General features: G+C 40.5%; 2 protein-coding genes across 2 annotated transcripts; both read right to left on the bottom strand.

Moving 5' to 3' along the window:
- Positions 1 to 609: 609 nt before the first annotated feature.
- LOC129583460 (angiotensin-converting enzyme-like) lies at positions 610 to 10,166 on the bottom strand. The gene is made up of 30 exons (XM_055475256.1): positions 9,994 to 10,166; positions 9,786 to 9,918; positions 9,620 to 9,713; positions 9,206 to 9,509; positions 8,929 to 9,075; positions 8,477 to 8,689; positions 8,141 to 8,414; positions 8,001 to 8,051; positions 7,812 to 7,842; positions 7,509 to 7,566; positions 7,210 to 7,293; positions 6,994 to 7,138; positions 6,827 to 6,925; positions 6,571 to 6,693; positions 6,290 to 6,451; positions 4,921 to 5,000; positions 4,599 to 4,731; positions 4,295 to 4,388; positions 3,919 to 4,216; positions 3,661 to 3,807; positions 3,347 to 3,559; positions 3,018 to 3,294; positions 2,701 to 2,751; positions 2,424 to 2,454; positions 2,066 to 2,126; positions 1,913 to 1,996; positions 1,701 to 1,845; positions 1,475 to 1,573; positions 1,222 to 1,344; positions 610 to 1,099 (listed from the first exon to the last, which is right to left on the bottom strand). Exons 1-30 carry the CDS (start codon positions 10,010 to 10,012, stop codon positions 934 to 936), a joined length of 3,939 nt encoding a protein of 1,312 aa, XP_055331231.1. The 5' UTR covers positions 10,013 to 10,166; the 3' UTR covers positions 610 to 933.
- A 589-nt stretch (positions 10,167 to 10,755) lies between these two features.
- On the bottom strand, positions 10,756 to 16,355 carry LOC129583259 (atrial natriuretic peptide receptor 1-like). Its single transcript, XM_055474990.1, has 22 exons — positions 15,917 to 16,355; positions 15,683 to 15,724; positions 15,370 to 15,394; positions 14,894 to 15,213; positions 14,785 to 14,828; positions 14,647 to 14,685; positions 14,501 to 14,578; positions 14,277 to 14,414; positions 14,115 to 14,165; positions 13,875 to 14,048; positions 13,639 to 13,780; positions 13,404 to 13,482; positions 13,064 to 13,328; positions 12,808 to 12,993; positions 12,422 to 12,743; positions 12,063 to 12,366; positions 11,778 to 11,997; positions 11,561 to 11,708; positions 11,441 to 11,489; positions 11,330 to 11,379; positions 11,157 to 11,248; positions 10,756 to 10,930 (listed from the first exon to the last, which is right to left on the bottom strand). The coding sequence occupies exons 1-22, from the start codon at positions 16,263 to 16,265 to the stop codon at positions 10,886 to 10,888; spliced, it is 3,162 nt and encodes a 1,053-aa protein (XP_055330965.1). The 5' UTR covers positions 16,266 to 16,355; the 3' UTR covers positions 10,756 to 10,885.
- Between the last annotated feature and the right edge of the window lie 938 nt (positions 16,356 to 17,293).

Raw genomic sequence — 17,293 nt, 5'->3', positions numbered from 1 at the left:
CAGCGTTTTTAGCATTGCCTGCCTATTCTGCGCAGTTGTTGTATCAACATGTGTGCGAATCGTATTAAAGATCATCAGATTGATCCGGGTATTACCGCTTCATCCCGTAGGCGAGTAGAGGTCACTATCCACCGTGTTATAACCTATCTTTATGGCCTGGAACCGCGCTCTACGGCCTTTTAAGATAACGTACGCGTTTAAGGGGGACCAATTTATAATAATTACCTAAAAGTCCTTCACTTTCAGTTAAACCACTAATTGTATGACAACAGTTATGCTATAAGTGAAAGTGCTATCAAGTAGCATGATTTATACTTTATCGCATCCACTAAAACAAAATTTAAAATTATGTATTTTAAACTTTAAAATTTAGGAAGTAGAAAAATACACATTTTAATATACTTGTTTTACTAACATTACCTAATCATGGCAAAAATTGCCTCAGCTGGTGTAGCATACTGTCCTCCACAAACGTAAGAAAGCGGATTTCGGCGACCACAAACAGACAAACAGGACAGCTGTTTTGGGTACACTTAAACGCGGCTTAAGGTCACGAGTGACTCCAAAGATTTTTGATGTTTTTTTAATGTTTAAAGTCTGATGCTTTTAATTAATGTAAACCTGCGCACGCCAATAATTAAGTGCACTGCTGGCTGATGCCGATTAAAAAAGAATTATAGCTATCTTTTAAGCTGCATAACATGGAGGTACCACCGAAGATCAATAACATTTTAATTGCAGGGCGATTTTGAAAGGACACTTCCTATGGCTACAAAAAATAGTCAGACGAAAGCGTTAGAAAATCAGGTTACCATGTGTTGCTGTACAAGCAAAATGAAAGCTGCCAGTACGAAAGGATGACACTCGCTACGTCGGGGCATCGAGCATAGCTTGATAGTCGTACTTCCTTCAGTGTCGCTGCAACCGTGACAGCTATTTCCAGCCAATAAGTTCCTTATTTTCCGCATTGATTTTTTGGAGATATTTGTGCAGTGGATCAAAATATTCCAAAAGTGCCGCCGCATCCATTTTTGGCGAGCCTGTTATCCGTTCCATGGCGACGGGCCACGGTTGAGAGGAGCCCAGTGAGAGCATGTCGCTGCGATACAAAAAGGTTTTTGTTAGCCCGCCTTAATTAATTTTAACCTTTACGGTTTGACCTTTACAGCAATCGGTGCCTACATCGTATATCCTTTTTGGAACCGATGACACGCTACATACCTGAACAATTTACCAGCGGCCTTGGACTCGTTAATGTCGCACTGATACAACGGTCCGCTGTAACCGGCTGCTTTGCACAAGGCCTTGTGGAATTGGAATTGTATCACGAAACTTATAAAGTACCTGCGACACGGTAGGCGTTTTGAGATGTTCGGAGTGGTTTATACTTACTTCAATTTTGATTTTCCAAAAGAATTAAACTCTTTTCGGAATATTAAACATATAAAAGTAACCGTGTTGTTGAATAGCGCACCGCATGTATTCAACATCGGCATCGATGTGGAACTTGGCGCCGGGATCGAAATCCGATTCAGATCGTGGGAATGGAGCAACGACTCCCTGGTAGTCTTTCCTAAAAAATGAACACAACTTGCAATCTACAGCGGGAGAAGAAGTATATGTTTAGCCAGCAGGGTGAAATTAAAAGAGGGAAAGTTATTCGGGCATCCAAAATAATTGCGTTTCATCGTAGTTCTTACACGTATTTCCACCATCCCGCGTTAAGACTGCGTTGGGGGATTTTCCCTGAGAACACGTCATAGCGATATCTGTCCATTAGATACAAAAACGGAAGATTGGCAATTTTGTCCAGAGCAGTGGCAAACTGATGGTTCAGAGCGCTTTCTGCAAATTCACCAATTTGGCCACAGATATGCATGTACTCGTATGTTTAAATCTTGCTGTACGGTACCTTCATCTTCCGAATTGTTCTTTAGCAAACCCAACCATGCTAAATGTTTAGGAGTTGCAACGCTTAATGCTAAAGTATCACCCACTGGAAAAACAACATTTCTCGCTCAAAGGAAATACAGCATAGTTCAGATAATGAAAGGTCAACTGCTACCTGCTTCGTGAAATCCATTGTTTGCACCGTCACGGAAATTCACCGGGGTTTGGTCTTCATACTGTAATTACGAAGTCTGGATGCGTTTAATTATATTAATTAACTACATTATTATTGATTAATTAGCACATAGTTTAGTTATAAAATATACATGATTCACAAAAACCAGCAACCGCTTTGTTCAATAACCTTGTTGGATACTTAATGATCTTGTTTAACTTTATACTTAATGATCTGATCAGAATGATCAGAATACTTAATGATCAGAATACTTAATGATCTTGTTTAACTTTATATTAATTTTTCAAAACTTTTATAAAAACAAAAATTATTGTGCAGATGACTAACGGTTACTAACCTGCAGGTAATACTGACTGTGCCCCATTTCGCTGCAAGAATAAATTTACAAATATTAATACAGAATGAAATCAACCAACACTTGTATACGAGTACTTCCGCTGTAAAACCTGAGATACGCAGATAATAGATTAAAATTTAAGTTAGACCGATGCATACTGTATGAAGGTGTATAAAACAATAAATCTAAAGAATTTAAAACTTGGTTAAAAATTAAATTTAATCAAATTTAGCAGTATATATGGGATAAATTTCATACAAATACTTGTTGTTCTTACTGGTGGACTGTCAAAAGGTCGGACATATCGATTTGTGTGCACATTTTTATTCTGTAAGCACAACATTTGGCAGGTTATAAGTCTTGGCATTTAAATAATACACGTAATTACAAGAGAAACTTTTGCACTCGTACATCTATGTCTACGCAGAGCTAATAGCATGCGCATCGATGTTATAATCAAATCGGTTCACCGAAATGGCGAAATCTTCAAGCTAGTAACATGCAAATTAGAGGAACATGCACATTGACATGTCTTAACTCTTAAAAAAAGTTTCTTACTGATTAAAAGTGTGCTTTCATGTGCTGGGTGCTCACCGTGTATCGTCAGGTGAATTCGTGAGAAAATCCCAGGAAGAGGCAAAACACACGACTTTGCGGCCGTCTTCCGGCTTGCTCAGCAAGGACAAATTCCAGAAACTTGCCGGCATAGGTTTCAGACCTAACCCGGTTTGAAATTGTTCGGACAAGCGGTACATTTTCTCTACAGTATAATTCTGTGCTTTCATTTCGGCGGTAACATCCAGCAACGGCTTCGCAGGGAAGAGCTGCGTAAAGTTGAGCATCCCAGCCCAGTATTGACTTAACAGGTCTCCTATAATCAAATCCTGCTTTACTTTTAGCGCACGTCTTCAATATATTCCTACCTAACAGGTGCGCCGGAACCGGTCCCGTTGCTGACAAATTCTCTTTAGGAAAATGCTGGATTAATTTTCTTCGCACGTAGGTAAACAGTTGCAAATACAAGGGTCGGATTTGCTGCCATAAATCGTCCAGTTCTGTGAGAAATACTGCATCAGTGTAGTTGAGACTGTCCACCACATAGTGAGCACGCCACAATGCACCTGCGTCCGGATATCCTGTCAACAGCGCAAATGACGGTCAAGTTTGTTTATACTGGAGCGGCGCTTCCGTTAAAGTACACCCAGTACACCCAAAACTAGCGTTCAAGTTCTCCTACCTGAAAGCCGCGCCGCTTTATTTTTCAAATCAATATATCTTGTATAATTATCCCGCAGCTGCTTCCCACTAGCATCTCTCCAAGATTTCCATAAATATTTTCTCTTGGCCGGGTCATCCCAAGCGTTTTCGGCGTACTTATTAAGAACTAGAATACATAAAATGCGGAGATATGGAATTTGCTATTACTTTAATGCATGTCATTTAATGACGCTGGAGTAAGAGATAACCGTTTATTGTTAAGACACCAAATGCTTACCCGGCTCAACAGCTGTTTGAAGTTCCTTTGGACATCCCGATTTTGTGAGACTCTCCAGGGTTTCTACGCTCCTTGTGGCGTTAAAACAAATAGTTGCTGTATTGTATACAGTGTTCATGTGGTTAACAATGGAGGTCAATTCTGTAATGTCCGCCTCTTCTAGTGAGTGATCACCAATCTCCGTCAGCATTTTATGCAACCGCTTCAGCTGTAGATCCTTCAGCTTCTCAACCTGGAAGTTCTGCACCATCTTGGCCACGATTTTGGAAAAGTTGGCACTTAATTGGGCTTGCTTGACCTGCACATAAATTTGAGTTTTTGACAAAGAACACGTTGTGGAAAGTGGTAGGAAAATCTATGTCCGGCCACGGGCTACCGTATTTGCTTCCTCTTCATCGGTGATATTGGTGTTGTACTCCCACTGAGAAAGCGAATCCTCCTGGAGCACTTTCTGTGCAATCGGGTTGTACCTACATATATGCACTGTGTATTGCGATATTTCGACTTTGAAAACTCAGAATTTTTTGCTAGCGCCCAAGTAAAGAAATATAATATATTTTATGTTGCGTTCTTCTTGGCAGGACTTCCATAATTAGGTTGACCTTTGCCGGATTGACACGAATAGAATTTGGTTGGAAAAATACCAAGGAAGCATATTTTTGTGTTAATGGAACTTTTACCGACTCTGGAGCCACTCGCGGAAGTGGTCTTCACTACCAACTTGTTTCTTGTCAGGAACGCCATTTTTCAAGAAGTCACTAAGATCCACAGGATGAAATTTGGCACTCGCTTTGGGCACCAAGACGAGACACACTAAACACCAAGAAAGTTTTCATTCAAATAGGTCCAACAAATTAAACTGATTTTCCTCTTCTCGTTTCACAATAAAACTGCATACTGAATTTTACATGGTCTTTTGCAGATTGTAGCAGCATAATACTAGTTAATTAATTGTGTAAGCTTGGTGCTCATGCATGCGCATATGTTCAGTAATAATTTTACCAAAGAGACACTCCGATAACGAGATAATGTTCCGCAGCATGATATGGTGCAGTGAATTATCACCAGGCTTTTTCAAAGTGCTAGTTTTAAAAAATATCCAGGCGAATCCTCAGTACACCGCACAGCTTCTCAAATTCATATGTCAAAATGTAAACTCATTTCCCCATCATTGTAAAAGATCAAGGAACAAAAGCAATAACCCGCTACCGTTTAATAAATTTTGCGCTTTACGTCATTCAACTTATACAATTTTCATGCAGTGGAAGGAAAGAAACTGCGTTTTACTGTTATGACCGACCGAATGCTGACTTGGCTGTATATATACGAGTACGTATTTCACGGTGCAAGTGTTGTCTACAGACGAAGACGACCCGTCATAATTCTAAATCAGCACGTTTCTGTTTGCGTGTCTAGAAAGTTGTAAATATGTTATTCTTCTCCTTACAAAACAGGCGATTTGTTTTCCAGAAACGTCCGCGCTAGATTTAATCGAACATTATGTACACAATTTGGAAATGAATATGTACCATATTATTTCTCTGAAGTGTAATTGTATACCGTAGCTTCAGATTTGGTTCGGCAAGATGTTCGCTATTATTTTGTATAAATACCGCCGAAAGATTTTCGGCCCTTGACTGGTTTCCCAGCACATCGGGAACATACACGGAAAAACACTATTGAAAATTACAGTACTGTGACCTGTTCTTTTCCCCTTAAATTTAGAGTCTATAATCGGATTGTCAATATCCATCAGATTTTGCTCTAGCTCAATAAAAACAGGATTTCCTGCAGTGTGGTGTTGTAAGGCTGCGATATCAAAACTTTATGCCGAAGTTTTCTGTTACAGCAATGGATTGATTACGTATATACAAAGCGTTAGCACACGGTTGGTGCACTTTGATGACGATATTCGAAACGTCAAGCCTGTCGGAAATGCAGCAAAAAAACCAACTGATGATGAACAGGAATATTTTTATGACGGATTAAACATTTACCTGGGTTGGCATAAATTTCATGCAAAAGAAAACACTGTCACCGCTTTTAATTTTAAGAACCTAGAAAGATGTTTCCAGTTAATTTGAAGTGTGAACGATAACCCATCGCAGGTTGCAGTACACCAGCGTCTTCTTATGAAACCCTGCATGCATTTAATGTTGGTTTCCATCATAATATTCTGCCTTATGGAGTTCTTTATTACTATTCGGCTCGTACAGACCTAAACGCTTTTTTTGTCAAATTATGATAATACTTGTGCCGCTTGTACTAATGTCAAACAGCATCGCCTTTTTTGTTTATTGTAAAAATAAATAGCGCCAGTACATAAAAAACCAATACAATTCCACTGACATCAACCATGCATATAAATTACTTCCAGCCAATCATTTCATTATTCTTGGCATTAAAAGTTTGGAGATACTTGTACAGGGGGTCGAAATACTCCAGCAGCGGCCCGGCGTCCATTTTCTGAGAGCCGGTAATCCGCTGCATAGCCACCGGCCATGGCTGTGAGGAGCCGAGTGATAACATGTCACTAAAAAGTTTTCAACTTCAATTGACAACCAACGTCCGTATAATTAATTACACATATATTACGCCACAATAAAGGGCATCAGTGCCGCATCATGCTTAGCAGACACATGTCAACATTACCCCAACAGTTTTCCAGCCGCCTTTGACCCGTTAATGTCGCACTGGTACAGTGGTCCAGTTTGACCGGCAGCTTGGCACAGAGCCTTATGAAACTGGAACTGAATGATGAAACTGATGAAATACCTAAAGAAAAAAGGAAATTCTTCATCGCTATGTACCGATTGCATTCGATAGGTGCCGATATGTATTCCACATAAACACAAAAAGCCGGTATTAAGATTTATTTCCAATCCTTCTAGTCGTATAAACCATTGACCTCATGTATTCGACATCGGCAACAATGTGAAATTTTGCTCCTGGATCGAAGTCAACCTCCGATCGGGGAACAGGGGAAGAAATCCCTTGATAATCCGTACTGTCAATGTTTCGAAAAACGCACATTACGAAAAGTTTTCTTTTTTTTGGCTAGCATACAGATATTACAGATATTTCCACCAGCCGGAGTTCAAATTATCCTTCGAAATTTTTCCGGAAAATACGTCATAGCGATAGCGGTCCATCAAATACAAGAACGGCAGATTGGCCACCTTTTCCAGCGCAGTTTGGTAGAGGAAATTGAGGTTGTTTTCTGTATATTTTTACCAGGATTTCACTGCTGAGATGGTGTTACTACAAAACCACTTGCGATGCACTGCGTACCTTGGTCGTCGGTATTATTTTTATTCAGTCCTATCAATGCCAAGTGTTTAGGAGTTCGCACGCTGAGAGCTAACGTATCTCCGACTGCAAACAAAAATCATATTGGGAATCTCTTGCTAAAGAATTTTTTGTTTTGGTAATGTCAGCCGTAGCATCCTTCCCCAAGAAGGTACCGGTATGCAGCTCACAATTAACAGCTCTGAATGCAGAGATTATCGGCCATTGCTTCATAAGTGATTACATACAATTATCATATCACACTGTGATTTTCTGGACAATTTTTAATGTTAAATTCTTACCAGCCTCGTGAAATCCGGAATTTGCTCCATCACGGAAGAGTACCGACTGATTAGTGTACTATAACAATAAAGTGTAATTTTTACACATGCGTCAATCGCATTCGGTTTTTTAAAAACTGGAAATCAGATGATCACACGGTAACAATAATTACAGCGTTGTGAGAAATATGACGTATCGTATTTCTTACAACGCAATATTCATCACTGAATTCGATTTTTGAAAAAATTTTACAATTATACGAGTATTATCATCTTGTGATCCCACATACTGCATCGCTATTTTGCAAGTATAATTCTGCTTACCTGCAGAAAATACTGACTGTGTCCCATTTCACTGCAAAAAAACTTATTAGTAAGAAACCGTAATGTTACGTATGTAGATCACATTATAACGCTAATCAAACCGAGTCTTGCAAGTAAGAATTAGCGTTATGTGCTTTTACTCTCGTATCATTTTGCGACGTCCAGCGTAATGAACGCTTATAAGCTTACTGGTGAATGGTAATGAGATCCGGCATATTTACAAGGGTACACATCTTGATCCTGTAGAGATGAAATAAAAGTATAAGAATAATGATTATTTGACGTGATTGCAAATTGTTTCATGCATGCGCAGGGATTGCGGCACTTGCCGGGTGTCGTCAGGAAAGCTGGTAAGAAAATCCCAAGAAGACGCATGACATACCACGTCCCGATCAGTTGGCCGGACGAACATTGAACGGTTCCAGAATGTATCCGGCATAGGTATCAGTCCCAGGTCTTCCTGGAAGGTGGCCGACAGACGAAACATCCGCTCGACGGTGTAGCCTTGAGCCTGCATCTCCGTGGTCACATCCAGTAGTGGTTGGTTTAGGAAAGGTTGCGTAAAACTCAGCATTCCGGTCCAATCTTGGGAGTTCGTGTCACCTAGCAGAAAAACAATTACATCCTTATATAATCGAGAGTATTTCTTTGCGACCTTTGCTTACCGAGCAAATGGGCGGGAATTGGTCCGGTTGCCGATATATTTGCGTTGGGAAATTTGTTGATTAATATGCGCCGCATATAGGCATGCAGTTGTAAGTAGAATGGTTTCAGCTGCTGCCATAAGTTGTCCATGTTGTCCAGGAATGCTGCATCGGTGTAATTGAGGCTATCGACAACGTAGTTGGAGCGCCAAAGCTGACCGTTATCCGCGTAACCTATGCGGTACGGTTGTAATTAAGTACATAAATTGCTTATGCCAATTTTCCTCCCCAAAACGTTTTGCTTTACGGTTTTTACTTTGTTAAATTTAGCCCAGGAGATTTTTAGAAAATTCAATATCTTGTTTGTTTATTAAATTGCAGTAAATATGTTTGATAAGCTACAATCTAGTTAAGTAAAATTTTGTTGTTTAAAAAACCGTAAGCCTTATTTGTACTCGGTTATAAGCACGTACCCGAAAGTTGCGCTGCTTTATTTTTTAAATCTATGTAGCGCTGATATTCAGCCCGAACAGGTCTTCCACTGACTTCTTTCCAAGTTTTCCATAAATACAACCTGCGATCCGTATCGTTAAAAACCGTATCCATATAATTGAAAATGGCTGCAAATAGGTAGGGGATTATTCTTTTCCGACATGCGCGGATGATGATATACCGCGTTGTCTTTATCGTTTAGCAAGTATTCGCATCACCATTTTCAATTCATTTGCACAGTTATTTAGATGACCTTACGGGGATCGAAAACGGTTTGCTTGTCGGCGGGACAGGTGCCGCTTGTCTGCCAGTCCTGCAGGGTCTGTACACTGCTTGTTGTGTCAAAACAAAGCACAACCGTAGAATATGTACTGCTCATATTGTTAATGATCGTGGTTAATTCCTCGAATTCACTGGGCGGCAGGGCACTGTTGCCCAAGATGGTCAACGCTTTGTATATGCGTTGCAGCTGTTCGTCCGGTGGCATCTTGTCAATCTGGAAGGTACTCGCCATTTTTGCGGCGATATTGGTAAAGTTGGCCGAAAGGTTGCTTTGTTGCACCTGCACGAATGAAACGTTGCATACAGTAATTTTATGATAATAGTAATGGTCTTCAATGCTGATCGCAACACTGAGCCGGTCAGTTGCCGGAAGTCCACGCATTTACACACCGAACCGGCTTCCGATTCATCCGTAATATTCGTATTGAAATCCCAGTCCGCCAAGTTGGAATTATGGAAAACTTCCAGTGCCGCCGGGTTGAGCCTTTTGATTTTATTGACAATAAACAAAACCAACTGAGCCTTTGCACGTTGCGGAAGCGGATTTATAATTTACCAGTCTCTCAACCACTGGCGGAAGTAGTCTGGGTCGGCAGTTTTATATGGATCAGGATTCCCATTGGTCGTGAAATTGGTCAGGTCAACCGGATAAAACTTGGATTCAGTGAGGACTAGTAAAACCAGGAGGCCTGGAAAAAGCTGGAGAATTACTTTAAAAGTTTTGCCATTTTGCAACCTTCGCGATAAATCATGATTGACCTTACCAGACACATGACGGAGCATTTCCAGCTACTTTCCTTGCGATCGGCCGGACACACGAAAAATTAATACAAAAACGTTTTACTCAAAATCATAGAAATATGGCATGCTGCACGGTATAGGTAAGTTACAATTTAATTAGCGTAGTTGCACGAAAAATTCAGAGGTGTGAGCTATAAAGAAATTGATCACTTTGTGGCTGTAAATCTGCTACATTTATGACTTATCAAGAGCGACAAAATTTCTGTCAATAGACCGTGATGTGGTAATTCTTATCTTTAGCGTAACACATGCATTTTAATAAGTACGGTACAGTCATTCACATTTGTTTTTTTTTCGGTTTCAGGTAACTACATTGCAATGGCGATTGATAAAACCGCAGCGCATAGTTATTAACACCATATTGTCCTTGTAACAGTTATTTTTGTATCAAAAGTATGCTGTCCGTTCGTCCGTTGCCGTCTGCCTCCAAGTGGAAGTACACTTTTGCCTTGCGGTGTGCATAACAGCAGTCAAGATTTCTGGGTCTTTACAAATTCTTGATCTTCAGACACCATTAATGGTTTTGTAATTTTTAAGTAGTACCTTCGCAGACAGTGGTTTCTTAATGGTTTTCTCCGAAGGGTTTTTTAAAACTCGTCAATTGCAATCGCCGATACAACTGCCTTGCCGGCATAAGGAAAGTGCCATTTACTGTATTGCTGCTTTCATGGTCATCTGTGGTTTCTAAATCACATAAACCAGAACAATAAATTCATATACCCGCAGACGTACGTCAGCTATACATCTAATGGTAAACAACCCAATATTTTGCAGTTTCCACTGCAGCAACGTTTTTCATATTGAGACAGAGAGGTATAGGTCACCGCGCACTACGACGTATTGCGCAGTAATTCTTCAAAACGTGCTGGTGAGCCAGAATGTTTCCATTTGACCTTTTCCCTGCAAACGCATATTTGATTAGGACTGCACGGGCACAGTAGCAGAACCACAGCGGAAATATGGTTCTGCCATAGTGGAAACTCTGGCAAAAATATAAACTGTATCTTTCGTCTAGGATTGCAAGTAATTTAAGTTTCATGAAACTTGGATCACAATGATAATTTCCATAAAACTTGCAAACATTACAAAATCTGCGCGTATAACGAGAAATTCTGACATTTTATACCTTTACAACAATGTTGCCACGCGATTCTGTAACGAAACCTCCTAGTTGATCCAGAAGATCTTTGGCTGACCGACTGAGGTGGATCTTTGACACTGAAATGCAGGGTAGCTTAATTACAACAAACACATTGTCGAATCGATATGGTTGACTAACAGCTTAAGCTTTTGACATACCAGCTCCATGACTTTCCATGCGACTCGCTGTGTTGATCGTATCCCCAAACCTACAATTTTGCAATGCGCAATTTGTGCCGTTTGCGAGATAATCAGCTGGAACGCTCTTACAGACAGTATCGTGGCATTTTCAAGCCAACAACTCCGGCGGCACAATGACCTGCAAAAGTTACACTTCGACGAACAGCCAACGATTCCTGTTACAGTAATATTGAAACAAATACCCCGTACCTGAATTGATCCCCACGCGCAACTGCAACTTCTCCGCCGAATTGAGAGGAGACGAGATGGTTTCCGTTGCATCGCGCATGGCCAGACCCATTCGAGCAATTTCGCCGGCATGCTGAATGCCATTTCTGATTGGCAAACCGCTGGCCAGCTATAACAGAAAGTGCTGTTTTTTTGTTATTAACACAAAATCACAAAACGTAACGCGATCAGTTTTTACCAAATAAGAATCATTGATGGTTTCCACTTTGTACACATCGAATTTTGGGAGTATCATATCGAATGTACTGTACAGTGTATTGAGCAAGATAATGGTGTGTAGCGGAGCAGACTGGGCACAAATCGGTCCAAACTGCGGAATATCGCTGAACAGAATCGTCACGCAATCAAAGTCTTCGGCGTTGACAATCTGTTTATTTCGGAGGCTGTTTATGAGTGACCTATACGTGCACTTCAAGTATTACAATATCAGCGCTATTATTAATAAGACGAAGTCATTTCTTACGCCGGTATCATTTCTTTAAGGAGTACATCCACTTTGCGTTGTTCTTCCAAAAGGTCATGCGTTCTGGCTTCCACCATATTTTCCAAATCATTGGCATAGTTTTCCAGCCGCCTTAGTATGGTATCCACTAACTTCCGGTTGGACAGCACCCGTGACAGTGTGCTGACCAGATGCGATAGAGTTGGTCGTTTAGAGTGATCCGGATCAATGCACGACTCGATTATTGGAAGGATGTTTTTCGGCACTTCAGAAACTTCGTCGATCCTAACTTTGCTGGGCTTCTCTTTCAACAGCGAAATGTTTTCTAAAAACAGTAGCATTATTAATTTAAAATTTGCCAGCTTTTCACAACGTAGCACCTTTTATGCTGTTGTAATCGTCAAGATTTGTTGAAAGAGGTGTTCGTTTGGTGAAGATTTCGGTCATAATGACACCGAGGCTATACACATCTCCCTCACGGCTGCCGCTGGTCTTATTGGCTAATAGAATTTCCGGCGCCGCCCACAGCATTGTGGGATCCAATGGAAGATTAGTTGGGAATATATGTCCACCAAATGCTTTACGAAACTTCGCTAACGCATATGATGATATCCGGACAGAAAATCTTTTATCCATCATAATGTTCAAACTTGACAGCATTCCGTGCTGTTTGAGGGAAGAGTTTTGTAGAAAACGCAATCCCTGTACGTGTGAAACGGTAACCTTTAGGAGGTATTTATTACGAGTCATTTCCGGTAGTCCATACGTTTATGATTTCCCAGATCATGGAACTTTGTAGAGTCTGATCAATGGTAATTCGGTCGTTGTGTAGAAAGACGTGCAGCGTATCTCTTGCGCCGTACTCGTATACTGCATAGGAGCCAATATTCGGATTAGTGGATGTACAAATACCAATAAATCGGGTGATGTTGTCGTGGTGGAAATGTTTCAGCTACAAAGTACAAATACAATAATCGAAATATTCATCCTCGATTAAATCTATGCCATGGACGATATCATACCAAAATTAGCCGTGGTCGTAAGGCTTTGCGATCCAGTATTTTCTCGGCAGAGAGAACTTGATCGGAGAACTGTTCTAGGGTAACCGGTTGTTTTTGGTATAGCCGCCGTTTGTCTGCAGGTTTATTGTCTTTTTGTAGTTTTGCCGCAGCAGGTTTACGATCCAGATCGTGGATATGGAGTGACACTTGCAGTTGTGGGCTTTCAAAATTGTGCAAATCTAGATACCACCAAAGGTTTCTCGTTTCTTGCAGCTCCATGTACTTCCTAAGAAAATCAGATGGAATTAAGGTACAAATCCATTTGTCCGCGTTTTTTTTACGCAGACATCATTACTATTACCAATAAGCTATAAGGGCCAACCCAATCGCCACAAGCACTGGTACCGCGCAGCTGACTGCAATAGTGATGCCTTGGGAGACTACGAAGCAAAAATTATTTATAAGCTTATTTTTGCTATCGTATTGGCACAAAGCTGTATTTTATCACTTTTTGCGGATCAGCAAACATGATCATAACAAATCTACATCAAATCTACATCATGCCTCAAAAAGGCATCAATATATTATCGTCTTACGATTGCTAACAGCACAAAGGTCACTGCGGTATCCACATTTCGGCACATCTGGTGGAGGGCCGCGCTTGTCACGCCAAGCGTCTGCCAGCTCCGGATTTAATTTTTCTAATGTCTTGGGAACGGCATAATATCGCCACGTGTCCTGCACAGCAAAACTGTAATTAGTCAAAACGTTTAATTTTTATGTACGAGTGGTAGCCGATTTCCGTGCGCTTCTGTTTAAGCGGTTTACTAACTTCGACAATGCCGGATGTGGTGTTCAGCCGGGAGAAAACCACATCATTAACGCGCATACCATTACGTCCGATATGGAAACTGCGGGACGGGAAATCAAAAGACCGGTCCCAGAATTTCCGTGCAAATTGTGTGCCGGTCATATTGGGTACTTCTGATAAAGTATCATTTAAAACCTGTACAGAAATGGTTTTAATCAAATCCTAATTTTGTTCTGCATGCGTTAGGCCACAAATACACACTTGGGCAAATCCTATCACGGATTCGTACGCGGAAATTGATATGTCATTCAACTGCAAAGAGAACGTAAAATTACTACGAATTTGGATTTGAAATGTTTATAACATGAATGCTGGAATCGGAAAACACAGTAGTACAATCATAAACTTGGGGTTTGCATGTACCTGATCGTCACGAGTAACAGTGCGGTTATAACGAATTAGAGAAATGTTTTTTGCTTCATCCAGCACGTCTTGAATGCGATCCCAGTTTGGGTTAGGATTTACAAAGGAAATCAATGACCTGAATCCGTCAAATGCCGCCTGACAAAACAGGTTCGATAAACGTACAGATATTCAAAATCCAATACGTACAAACAGTGGCCGAAATCCTGGAAGAAATCAGTTACCTCGTCACTGCCATCGAAAAATTGCCAGTTCATATCGGTCATCTGGGGCACACGCGTGGTTTGCGACGTAAGAAAAATCTATAAACAAGATACATTTGTTTATAACCAGCAACATGAACAGTAAAGGAAAATATTTTTCACCGTACATAATCGCCGTTTGTCATGTTAAGACGATGTGCAGTGACCTTTATGGACAACATGGTAGGTAAACACGGCAGATGATTCATGATTGTATAACTTGCAAAATTTTTGGGCATAATAAACTTACGCAGTTGATTACTTACCATTATATCCCGGACAATTCTAGGATGGCTGAATATTATGGCCACTACATTTAATAAAAGAAGCGTGACAAATATCGAACTGTTTACGTGTCATGATATTGCATAATACCTCGACTCTGGGGTTGCATGAGTCTCAGCAGCGTTTCGTAGTCTTGGTTAAACTTTGAGTCAAACTCGAGTTTGTTGATCTGATACTGTACTCGGGTGGAGGCTTCTAATTTCCTTTTAATGTTGCTACAGGATATGAAGTAGAAAGTGCTCATGGCTTGGAACTGGGATAATCCATCGCAGAGGAACGTAATGGTCCGCCATTTGTATGTCTCTGCAAACAGCTCAAATCCGGCAGGCATTGTCACATGATCGGGTGCGGGGAAGGTCACCACTGTCGGATAACGCTGCTTATTAGCCAATGCCTGATCACCGGCTAATCTGTGACAAAAGAATTTTTCACATAGAAGTATAGAGCTAAACAACAGCATTCAATTAAAAAAAAAGCTTCGGAAACAGTCACTCATTAGTCACAAAAAATTAAAGCTGTATAATGATCCCGCTTATGTTACATTAGAACAAGGTACTCGTACTTACGCTGCGATTAACGTCACGTCCCACTCTATAAACCAACAAAACGTAGCACTGTCGTAAATTTCTTCGTGCTAAACGTGAGACAGAACAAAGTGTCTAATTTTTCATAATTCAGAACACACTGATCTTCATGCCAATCAGAAAGTGTACTACCATTCAATAAATAACATAAATCGATGTGATCAAATGATTTGTATAGTACCAAAATCACGCACAAAATGCAACGACTGGTACGAAAACACCCCAGTTGAAAACAGTCATTTAGCGGCCAACGTGAAGCAAAAAAAGTGGTTGATTTTTCCATTTTGTCGCTAACCTCGTGCAAAATCGCCCAAAGCAAGTACTTCTAAACTGCATCCTGCAAAAAAACGATACAAATTAAGTCTCCATCAATAAAAGCAATACAAATGCTGCATTTGGTGAAATTGTTGCGAATTTTTGCGAAAATCCTACAAAACTTGCGGTCAGTCACAAATACAGTTCCGTACACAATCAATACCATCTTTAAAAACTAAAATTAAATGATTTACGCAAACCAGAGGGTCTATACCAGGGAAAAATATAACTGTGAAATAATGTGGATACTGTTGGATCACAGCATATATTTTCTCCGTCGTTGTTAAAATGTTTGCAGCTCCTTCTGGGCAATTAAACATTCCGGGCTCGTGAATAGCATTAGTATGTACGACATGTACATGAGAAAACACATAAGGATAATCAGTGATAATTTGACGAAATGCAACATCATACAACGGACCAACGGCATAATACCCAAACAGCCTGTTGTCCCCATTCAAAACCGTTATCAGATGCAAACGGAATATCCCATTACCCGAGACAACACCGATCCCCAAAGACAGCAGATGCGCAAAATACACATAATTCTGCAGTTTACACATTTTATCATGAGGCGTATCATCCCCCTGGTAAATTTGTTTGTACAAGAAAGGTGTGCTTTTTCTTCGTACAGTCGTAAACGGGAATATCTTGTTAAGTAATACTTGTAATAATTTCAGCGACAGGCGGATAGTTCTGCTACGCCCTGATATATCGTGCTTGGTGCATGTGCGTACAATATGCAAGAAGTACTGAAATAAGTTTCCTGAGTACCAATCCTGCTAATGACCTGGTAACGTGCATAATTAACAACATGCACAGATGTGCCTTTTATATTCAGTACGCGAAAAGCATCGAAGGACACTCAAGGCAGGATATACGCACGCCGGTTGTTTCCGCTTCCGCGGCGGACTATCTTCTTCTGTTAAGTTGACACAGATATTTATACAAATGCAGTGTACTTCTCTTCAGTTAATTGTTATTTTATTTCAACGCTGTTTATCGCTCTCAAGACTCAAATTACAAAATCCACAAATGCGTCAACACATTTAATTTTGCAAACGATGAAGTATATAGTATGACTATATACTACATAGGCATTTGTTGTCGTATGGCAGAAGGTTTTGTGGGTGATAAAAATTAAAAAAACATACGACAAAGTGACGTAAATCATTTGTGACTGTGCAGTTTTCTCGTTGTAACGTAGTTATGACCTACGAATGGCGCTCACTGTTACAGGTCCGTACACAAATAGCGTAGTTTCCAGATCAGGCTACATTTAATAGAAGAGTTTGCAGAGGCTATAAAGTATGTACTCTGTTTGCTTTCGTACCTGGAAAAAATAATACGGGAAAACGGTCGGGTGTTTGTTGAATGGCACGATAAATTCTTTGTGATAGGATCAGCATTTTCGCTGCTCCGTCGGGGCAACCGAACATTCCCGGGTTGTGTATTGTTGTTCGAGTGGCATCTTCCAATATATGCCGATAGACACGGTTGACCTTTGTCAAAGCAATGTCATATAACGGAGCGATTGCATAATATCCGAAAAAAGGATTGTCGCCGTTGAGAACCATCACCAAATGCAGTT

The sequence above is a fragment of the Paramacrobiotus metropolitanus genome, unplaced genomic scaffold (assembly GCF_019649055.1).
Source record: "Paramacrobiotus metropolitanus isolate TYO unplaced genomic scaffold, Prichtersi_v1.0 Parri_scaffold0000010, whole genome shotgun sequence".
Classification (NCBI taxonomy): domain Eukaryota; kingdom Metazoa; phylum Tardigrada; class Eutardigrada; order Parachela; family Macrobiotidae; genus Paramacrobiotus; species Paramacrobiotus metropolitanus.
Note: the sequence above shows the minus strand (reverse complement) of the source record. Positions and strands in the feature narration are given on the sequence as shown.

Bases quoted from the DNA above. Each gene is read 5' to 3' on its own strand.
- LOC129583460 (XM_055475256.1), bottom strand. The intron at 4,389-4,598 runs GTAAAAGTTCCA...GCATATATGTAG, and splicing joins CGCGAGTGGCTCCAGAGTCG to GTACAACCCGATTGCACAGA. The intron at 3,295-3,346 runs GTAGGAATATAT...ATTTGATTATAG, and splicing joins GGTTCCGGCGCACCTGTTAG to GAGACCTGTTAAGTCAATAC.
- LOC129583259 (XM_055474990.1), bottom strand. From the start codon at position 16,265: ATGTGTAAACTGCAGAATTATGTGTATTTTGCGCATCTGCTGTCTTTG. The intron at 15,395-15,682 runs GTTAGCGACAAA...GTTGGTTTATAG, and splicing joins TTTGGGCGATTTTGCACGAG to AGTGGGACGTGACGTTAATC. The intron at 12,744-12,807 runs GTATGGACTACC...TCACACGTACAG, and splicing joins TGATCTGGGAAATCATAAAC to GGATTGCGTTTTCTACAAAA.